The 10,315-nt window shown below is 40.7% G+C and overlaps 1 protein-coding gene across 1 annotated transcript; it reads right to left on the bottom strand.

The window, feature by feature from the left end:
- Nucleotides 1-5,703: 5,703 nt before the first annotated feature.
- Nucleotides 5,704-8,280, bottom strand: slc52a3-2a (solute carrier family 52 member 3-2a). Its single transcript, XM_029514649.1, has 3 exons — nucleotides 7,256-8,280; nucleotides 6,831-6,954; nucleotides 5,704-5,913 (listed from the first exon to the last, which is right to left on the bottom strand). The coding sequence occupies exons 1-3, from the start codon at nucleotides 8,263-8,265 to the stop codon at nucleotides 5,704-5,706; spliced, it is 1,344 nt and encodes a 447-aa protein (XP_029370509.1). The 5' UTR covers nucleotides 8,266-8,280.
- Between the last annotated feature and the right edge of the window lie 2,035 nt (nucleotides 8,281-10,315).

Below are 10,315 nucleotides of genomic sequence, written 5' to 3'. Positions count from 1 at the left end.
GGGAAACACCTGAAAAAAGCTGAGTCGGTGCTTCACATGTTTGGACTACAGCGTGCAAGAAGCAGCAAAAGGAAACTGGAGGAGAGCTTTTTGTAAATGTTTCGTCCAGATGACCAGGGTCCAACACGTGCCTTGTTTTTCATATATTATGCCTTTATGCAGAAGTTATCTTAGGAATAAAATGACTTTTTTTAAGATGAGTAAATTCAGTATGTAGCAGCCAAACCTGCCAACCCCCCAACACAACAACAAAGTATGCTTTTAGAGGACCAAGAATTGTTTTGTATGTCTTTTTTGCTGCAGTTTGTAAATGATTCGGTGCCTATTTGTTATGTGATTTGTATATACGGCGTGTGTACTGCTTTAATTTGCATATCTGGCTTTACAGAAACAGACAGAGAAGTGCCTTTGACTGGAATTTGAAACATGCCTCTGGAGTTTGGCTTCCCAAGTTCAATCTCAACATTTAAAAGAGAAGCATTTTTAAAGCGAGATAACACAACTTTTGCAGGTGATAAGAAGCACAAACCGTGTTTGCTGACATTAGCCACCGTAATTCAGACCAAATAAGGTTGGAACAGCAAAATGTCTGAGAGTTGAATCTGTTTTCTCTCTTTTCAACACGTAACAGGAAGAATTAGATATTTCTTATTCCAAAAGTTGCTCCCTTTAAATCACATTTGGTCGGCATGTCACATCACAGCTGAAGCTGTTGTAATAATTGTAGTTATTCCGTCAAGGCAACTTGTTATTGTCATTTGAAATCAGACGGGAATGTCAAACCTCTCCGGCTGATTCGTTCCCCAAAACCTCAAACCGCGTTCTGAAGCCTTTCTGCACTCTTACAGCACAAAACAATACACAGTACGTGGAGTCACCAAATATTATTGTCATTGTCGAGTGAAAAAGAACACGGACTCCATGCTGACTTGAAAAAAACAAAACAAAACATGAACTTTGTTGTGAACTAGTTGGACTTTTATCAGAGAAGAAAAGAAAAATCATCTCAGTCTTGACAAAGCTTGACTTTTGTTACTCCCTGGAAGCTATGCAACGTGCAAAGTAGCATTACTCTGTAAAAGAATGTAAACAATCAGCATCGTAACCACGAGAGTTTTTCTAATCCAAAGAATACTTAACGGTGAACAGCAATACAAATATATAAATCCTTTAATGTTTGTCTTTCTATTTTCATATTTATTCTCGTAGCATGTGCTCTGTTTATCCATGTTTATCATACAGCTTCTTTTACATGAACGTTAACTACATACTGTGGTTTATGTACCAATTTGTTTGTGCTCTTATGGAACAGATCGGGCTCTCATACTTGTTTCCACTTTTATTTGTATTTATGAGTCTTAATCCATTTTACTGGAGGGCACGAGAGAAGCCATACTGAAATGTTTACCGGGGAGGTCGTTGTTAGCCTGTAACACATATTTCTGCTTTGTCATCTATTTTGTTGTATTTGTCAATAAATAAGCCGTCATCTCTTTCATCTCTTTGGCGTCTGTCTCGCTGTAGACATGACATAAAATCTGGACATAATTTGTGGCTTAATGATGCTGCACGAGTATGGAAGATCAGGGGATGTCACATGAAACGTCAAAGCATTTCATTCATTCAACAGGAATTAAAAATACGAGCCGTGAGAAGAATTTGGGAATGAATTAGTAAATAACGCAAAAACAGAATAGCTCATTAAACAATCTTACCTCCAAAATGTTTTTGTAATCAAATTTCTAAGAGTTTAACAGATATATGTATATTAGTCATTTATACATTATTTTAAAATATGAAATGAATGAAACGCTTTATTAATCCTTGGTCCTCCATACAGCTGGTCCTCAACTTTAAAAACCATCCTCCTGCTTCAAATCACAACGTAGACACAAAAATACAGACGTGCTCGTTGAATGTTTAAGGACCATGTGGTGCACATCATTAAAAAAAACATGGTTCAAATTGAGTCCAGTCTGATATTGTGCTGAAATAATAAATAAGAAACCAAAGTGTGTGTGTGGAGCAAAAGTAAAACTACATCCACGTCTTTTTTTTATGTTATCAGCAATGATGTAATGGTTTACAATTAGTTAAAATAACAAAATGATTTGGTCTTATCCTGATATGCTCACAGTAGGTTTTTACTTTTTGTCCAAGTCACCTTTGTCCAAGAAACGTTTTCTGCTGTTTTTTTGGCGTTTCATCAAGAAAAAGCTTGAGTCAGAGCTGATGCAGATGTGAACTAATGCAGCTGTTACAGGTGTCGGGGAGGTCAACGTGTCTCGTTGTTAGGGCTTTGTCATTACACAGATTGAACTTTATTTGTGTCAAGAGTATCCTAAGACGAGGCATTTGCTGCACAAAGAGTGTAAAGCACAGCTGTGGAAAGAAATAAACGTTTGTTTATGAATAAAACAATGTGCTTCATCTTTAAAGCTGGGCTTTTCTGGGCTTCAATGTCAAATAATATACAATAATATGATTCAAGAAAGCTTGTGCCGATAAAACACGTAACAAAAACATGCCCAGAAACTTATATTTTAATTGTGTGGCGGGATGGAGATAACTTGTGTGTTTCCAAACATAAGAAACCAGAGACGAGAAATGACTGATGGTTTTTGGAAGCATCAGTGTTTTGCATTCAAGTACGGCTTTGATTTCTGCTGCAGCACTAAAACCAAAAGAGAAATCAATCCCACATCCATTAACCCCACAGCATCCACCAACATGTGCATCAGCGTAGTCTGACCTTTCGTTCACAATCAATATCAGGTTGGTGCTACAAGCGTACAAAACATTATTCACGTTTTACGAATGAAGCACGTGAAGTCAAGTCAGCCAGTTCACCAAAAAACTAAACGTGGTCCTGATTTTAAAAGAGCAAATGCTGGATGTAAATTGGTTCCATGGCGCCACTAAATGCTAATGTTGATAAAAGTTGCCCCATGTCTGCCCCAGGATGGTTCAATTAGTTTAATTTAGTTACATCAACTTATTGAGGCCTTAATGTAAATGCAAATGATGTAATATATAATCATTTCATTGTCATACAGCTGTCATGAATACATATTTTTTTTAAATGACTGTAACGCTTTATTAATCACCTGTGGCGTCCTTGGTCCTCCATACAGCTGGTCCTCAACTTTAAAAACCATCCTCCTGCTTCAAATCACAACGTAGACACAAAAATACAGACGTGCTCATTTAATGTTTGCAGACCATGTGGTGCACATCATTAAAAAAAAAAAAAAAAAAAAAGTTTCCGGTCTTAGATTGTGCAGAATTGAACAGAAGTAGAACTCCATCTGGAGAACAGGAGCTACTCGACTATCTGCTGTTTGTGTGTTAAATATTGTGGTGCATACTGACACCCAGTGGTCTGATTAACTCCTGCTGCATTTTAAATAGTGACAAACACAAGGTTATGTGAGTGTGTGTGTGTGTTTGTGTATTTTTCATTTGTATTGCTCACACGGAAACTCAGCTTTTATGGAAATCAGGACACGTTGACTGACAGTTTGTTATTTTTGAAATCTGTTTTATGTGATTTAGGAAAATCTGTTGTCATTTCTCTTCAGTCTCTTCAGTCCAGCAGGTAAGATCTGACTTCAGCTGTAAACCCCAAACCATCAGATTCACGTGACAAGTTCAGTGTAGTTGTGCTAGTTGTCATGTTCTTCTATAAACGTGAAATGTGTGTTATGAAGTACTTTAAGTAATAATTATGTCTTTTCAAATCAAAGAGATCATTTTTGGGGAGAATTTTCTTCAACTTAAAATTGATCGTTTTAAATTGTCACCTTTCTGCTCGATTTAGTTCAATTTCAAGGTATTTATTAGACATTGTTCATGAAACAACTGAAAAAAGGTCGACTTGACCTCGTGTTTGTTTATAATTATCAGTCATATGAAGAATCACCAGATGAAGCAATCTTTTGTCTGACTTTCTGGACGTCCACCAGCAGCTTATCTCTGACGGTGTGTTTCTTTCAGCTCTGACTGACACTTCGTTTCCAGATGGACCTTTTCCTCAGTAACGCCACAGACAACTCCAGCATGAAGATGCACTGTGTTTGTACTCCGAAACAAACATTGTTCATCTCACTGGTCAACACCTTCACTTTTATCTTCGGACAGCTGGTGATCCTCAGACTGCTGTGGTTCATCTTCATGTCCAACAAGGCCGTGGACATCCTGTACGCCAATTTAGGCGTCTTCCACTACTTCCAGTACTGGCTGTCCTTTTTACAGCTGGTCTTCTCCCTCAAGGCGCCCCATCACCAGGTGATAGTCATGAGGTTTCTGTTTATCTACGCACAAACCGGCGGTCCCATGAGTTTGGTGTTTATCAGCTTTCAGAGGTACGTGGCTGTGATTCACCCTTCGTCGTACCCTCTGCTGAAGAAGTACAGATACAGCGAGATTTGTGTGTCGACCATGTGGGTCATCTGCATGACAATATCTGTTGGGAGCATCACCAATGGAGGGGGCTTTTCCCTGAAAAAAGTTGAGGTCTTTAAATATGTCTCATTTGTCCTGATGGTGGTGAAAATTTTAGTGATCGGGCGGTGCAGCATCAGAATCACCAGGATGCTGATGAAGACAGGCCCGGGGGGGGGCAAGATGAATCCGGCCAAGAAGAGGGCCTTCAAAACCATCATCGCCACGACAACCATCTGCTTGATGTTTTACATCCCTGTGACTCTGCTGCAAAGGTTTTTGGTTTTGGGTGAATGTGGAGAGAACTGTATAGTGATCCCCAGGTGTGTATTCCTGATGTCTGCTGCAAGTGTTGTGCATCCCCTGTTTTATCTCGCCACGCACGAAAAGCTGCCCTGCCTGAAGAGAAAAGTCTGATGAGAAAAAAAAAAAAAAAAAATCCGACAGTCCCGTCACTTCACTCCATTTTGGAGGGATAAAAATAATTATTTAATGGATGCTGTCTTTGATGCTGAAGTGGACTGCAGGAAATATGAAAATATGATTCAAATTAAAATGGTGTAATATCTTTGACTGGATTTGTCTGTGGTGATGGTGATAAGATGGAAATGATGTCTAATTAGAATATGGAAATTTTATTTGCTGTGTATTTTAGAGAACCAAGAGTTTTATTCTACCTTTACCTTTCCTCCTTAAATGCAATTTATATTTATACATTAATTTATTTGATTTTTAATTTGGTGCCTGTGTTACTGTGTTACTGTGCTTGTTTCAAAGTTTCAAAGAAAACACACAGATAATATAACGTTCCTTTAGTTGTGGTTGTATATTTAATATCATACAATAAACAATATGATTAAAACATATGAACAAAAAAACCCCAATGATGTTATTTAATTACATATCATTAATTTCCATGCCTTTTATGTAGAGAGGGTAAAACTGAGGTGTAAAAGAAATATCAATACTGTGAACATCTAGACTACAAACATACAAACAAGTTGAACCAAACCAAGTGCACTCACAAATCATCTTATTATTGCATTTTTAAAAATACTTTAAGCTGCAATCCACATTTATCAAAATCATCTGAAAGTATGAATTCCCTCTAACTGCTCAGGAGTTTTATATTTATATCTTTGTGTGTAACAAATGGAAGCTGCAGAAGACCAAAAAGCAATAAATAGGCGTGAAATGGATTCACAGAGGAAGAAGGTCAAGCCTTTGCTGCTTCCTGTCTTTTCCTGACGACATCATCGTTTAAGGACACTTTGTGTTGCACGGATCCCCTGACGAGAAGAAGCTGTACAGGCTGACCAGAGGAAACATGGTGACGGCTCCCAGCAGAGATCCTAACTGGACCACAGCTCCACACCACACCAGGGCGCTGTGGCCCTCGTCACGCAGGATCAGGCCAATGATCACCTTCACGTAGGACAGAGTGAGAGCAAAGGTGATCCAGGCCAACACCTGTGGAGCAGAAACAGGTGAGTCTGAAACCCGCTCAGCAGCATTCATTCATCCTCAGGCCGCTGAAGAAGCAGAGATTCAGGAGTTTACGTCCTCCAGAAAAAGTGTTTTAGCTGTATGTCTCCAGCCCACTGCGAGCTGCTCCAGTCTTGGTTTGGAGGAGCAGGTGGAGCTGAGGAGGACTGAGGATAGATCTGATCCAGGCTTTCTCCAGTCTGTCCACCCTGTTTTCCTCTAAAAGGGAGCGCGCTTTAAAGAACTGACACCAAGCTGTGTTGAAGAAGACATTTAAAGTAGAAACTCAGACCATAAACTCATAAGGAAAACATTTATTGCTTTAAAAATCACACAAATGAGTTAAGCTGTTTTCATATAGACTTCAATACACCAACCTTTTTTTTTTTTTTTAACATAAAATCCAGGCCCTTTTCAGTGCTGCTGTTGATTTCCATTTTCATACGCAGTCGGTGTTCCTGCTCTTAATGTCGTGTCACGACTCTCAGAATGTTATTTTGTTTTATGAATGTTAGCTGAAAGCCATTCATTACATTTAAAGTGTAGTCCTCAGACACTTTAAATGTACCAGCCTGGAAGTTTTGCTGCCACAAATATGAATCTATTTCCTGAAATATAAATTGAATTAAACATTCAGTTGGCAGAAGGTGATAAAAAGAAAGAGAATACATACAGTTAGTTTGAGGTAACAAATAAACTGTTAGTTAGACAGGTCAGGAGACAGAGATGGTTTTCTTAGCAACAGTCGAGTACGGTTCACCAGCTAAACAAATATTTTTTGGCATAACCAAATAAACGATGAACTGAAGAAGGAAACAATTGTCTGTTTTGGATGGGAGCGATGCTGTAGAAGTGGTTAAATGAGGGTTATTTGGATAAAAGAGGCCAAATAATGCACTCACAATGATGACGCCCCCTGAAGTGTGGTTGACCAGCAGCGGACACGGACTCAGCACCGCCATGCTCATGATGTAAGCTCCAGCTGCACTGCCAGCCAGTGTGAGCGCTCCCATCAACAGCAGAGACCTGCGAAATGTCAGGGCAGCGTGTAGAGTTATAAATTAAAAACGAATTACTAAATCACATTTAGAGAGGAGGATAGAAATTTACTGCACGTGACTGGGGCTAAATGCCATTCACTAACAACTGTGAGGGCTAAACTGCAGCTGAAATAAGTTGGTTTACTGATTAGTCGATTCATAGAAGGAATAATGAGCTCTTTCCATTTGTAGGTTTTGCTTTTTTTCTGCCTTTTCATTTATTTTTTGAAAACCAAATGTCCTGTTCTGTGTTTGACTGTGAGCAGATCATGTGATCGATCACCGACCTTATCGGGAGGAACATGGCGATGAAGCAGGCCAGAGGGTTGGACACTGCCGCCATGATGGCCGACAGGTGATAGGCGTTGTTTCCGTACGGCATGCATGAGTAGGACTGCACCGAGGGCAGCACCGCGTTGGTCAGAGCGTTCACCCAGGCCAGAGTCGCAAAGATGTAAAACACCTGCATCCGGCTGTAAGCGCCGGTGCCGAAGCTGCTCTTGCACTTCTGGATTGTGGGTCTGTGCGGATCCATCATGTGCTTCTGCTCGGGCCACTTCCTGTTCTTCCGAGATTCCTCTTTCACCCCGTTTGTGTATCGACTGTTCTGGTGATCCCTGACCACAGCCGGGTGGAAGTTCAACAGCAGGAACGCCACCAGACACACCACCATCATGGCACTCAGGAAGAAGAAAAACACCTCGACGGAGAAGTTGGCTGGCTGATATTGGGCCTGGAGGTCAGAGGTCAGGGAGCTGTTGGCGTCCAGGGTGTGGTTCAGAGACGTTCTGCTGTTGATGCAGTGGACAACCCCGACGCCCTGGATCAGAGCCACCAAAGCAGGCAGGAGCCCGCTCACACCCTCCCCGATGAAGTAGGTGGTCAAATACTGAGGTTTGAGGCGCATCATGAAGGGCAGGAAGGTCACGGAGGACGTGCAGTCAACAATAGCCAGGAAGAAAGTTAAGACGAGGAGGGCTACACTGTGAGGACCGCCTGCCACCACGACAGTCTCCGTCCAGAAGAAACCCAGCAGGAAACTGGCTACAGTACCCACGCTGACGATCACATATATGACGGCCGGCTCATTCAGGGCGCCGGGCCGGAAACGATGCATCAGGGTGACGAAGAGAGGCCCGACGTTGGCCATCTGGATCAGGACTGAGAGGTACGAGGGCAGGAACCAGCCCTCCGGGATCTGGGGGACAATCAGAGGCAGCTCCACCCAAAGGCCGTTGATGGAAACCCAGGAGCCCATACCAAAGAGGCACGCCAGCAGATGGGTCAGAAACGCCATGCTGCAGATGGTTTTCGCTAGAAAAGAGACGTGAAGTATCTGTAAAGTTTCATCTAATGAGCTCCAACATATCTTTCTTAAGTCTGAAGCTGCTGCAGATCTAACGTCAACAAATTTCTTGGAGCTCAGTGGTCAAATGATTTTATCTATGAATGTAAAAATAGGATCATCATGCTGGTTTCATGCATTTTGACCAAATGCTGCTCAGAAATCTGACACAGTTGGAAACTCTAAGACATGTTCTGTATGCAGCTGAACTAAGCAGCAACTTGCTTGAAAGTTGCACATGATATGGATGAAACTTTTGCCAATATGTTTGTTACATATTGTTCGCTCTAATAGAACCATTTCAACCACTCAGACTTAGTGAGATCAAAAGAGTAAAATGTGTTTCTCATATAAAAGTATTTGAGTTGGTTAATATTATCATGAGAACTCCAAACCAGACAGATGACTAACTTCCTTTTCTTTACTTCCCTCAACATGGTTCAGCAGCACAGAGATCTGGACCTGAGGCCTTTCTCTCTGGAGTTTCCAGCTCCTCCTTGTGCTGGATCGGACCCCTCCAGGTACCTTGACCTCCTCCCACAGTTCAAAACGGTGACTCTAACTGGCTGCAGGCGTGAGTGTGACCATGAATGGCTTTCTCTGTTTGTCTCTGTGTTTTTGGGCCTGTGATAGACTGGTGATCCGTCTGAGGTGAACCCTGTTTAGGTTTAGTTTTATTTTAAGATTGGGCCATCGCTTGGTCAGGTTCTTCACGCCTGGTTAGATTTGAAGTAATGTCGTGTCATTCTAACGAACACGTTGGCTCTTTCTTTACTGCTGCTTCAGTCACAAAGAATAACAAATATTCATGGTGACCAAAACAATACGTTAAGACAAGACTTTAACACACAAAAACATTCATGTTAAATTTAACAGATTAATGTGTCACCAAGACATTAAACATTACAACATTAAACCAATCCCAAACCAATCATGCAACTTGCCAGAGTTCAAGATATTCCACTTGATCAGACATCGCGTGCGGCCGAAAAACGACCCGAAACATCAAAAATACAGCAAAGGAAGCATGACCACCTGCTGTCCTGGCAACATTACATAACCTGAGAAAACATCTGAGCAGTGCAATGTTTATTATAAAGGAAACTGCCTGCAGCGTACATCAGTGACTGAAAGAGGAAAATATCATGCAGAGCTTTAGAAAAGAGGCAAAATGTTAAGAATCATGGCTTCAAAGAAGCTCTTTGACAGACTGTTCATTGAATTTAACTTGTTCAAATATCATAGAGTCAAATCAAATAGTACTGTGTAAAAATTCAACATAGTGAAAAGAACCCCCCCTCCATTTTTTGTTCACCAATTCAAGCCAGTTAAATGCTTTATTATTAATATTACTGATATTAAAGTCAAAAGGATGATATAGAATCATGCAGCCTTGTAAATACTCACCTGCAGTTTGGTGTTTGGTGCTGAGAGAAAGAAGCCAAAGTCCTGTGCAGTAAACTGTGTGACCACGGAACGATTAAACCCTCCTCAGTGTGTGTGTGTGTGTGTGTGTGTGTGAGAGAGAGAGAGAGAGATCATGTAGCCAACCATGACACGTTTAGTTAACTGATCATTGTGTTAGCCGTAAATCTCTTCACTGTCTGGGCTTCAGAGATCAGTGGACATCACATGCTGTGATTCTCAAACTCATCTACCCGATTTCTGTGCCCTGGAGAAATTTTTGAATGAGTCAATTTGTTCATTGTGCTTATGGGGATAATGTGGGTAAAGTGTTTACACTGATAAGTTGCAGAACTGCATGTTTCTGTTGATTTACAATATAAAAGGTATTCAAAAAGAAAGTAATATAAAGTACGTAATACAAAAAAAAAAAAAAAAAGAAACCAAATGTGATGATTTCAGTTATCTGATGCTCACAGAAGCCGGCGGTTTTCAAATATTTAATGGAATAATTTGTCACTGTAGGAAATAGATTAATTACACATTCACGCTGCAGTAAAATCAGTCAAAAAAAAAAAAAAAGCTTCAGGATATTTTG

This window comes from Echeneis naucrates, chromosome 11 (genome assembly GCF_900963305.1).
Source record: "Echeneis naucrates chromosome 11, fEcheNa1.1, whole genome shotgun sequence".
Classification (NCBI taxonomy): domain Eukaryota; kingdom Metazoa; phylum Chordata; class Actinopteri; order Carangiformes; family Echeneidae; genus Echeneis; species Echeneis naucrates.
The sequence above is the reverse complement of the archived record's forward strand: the minus strand, read 5'-3'. Positions and strand labels throughout refer to the sequence as shown.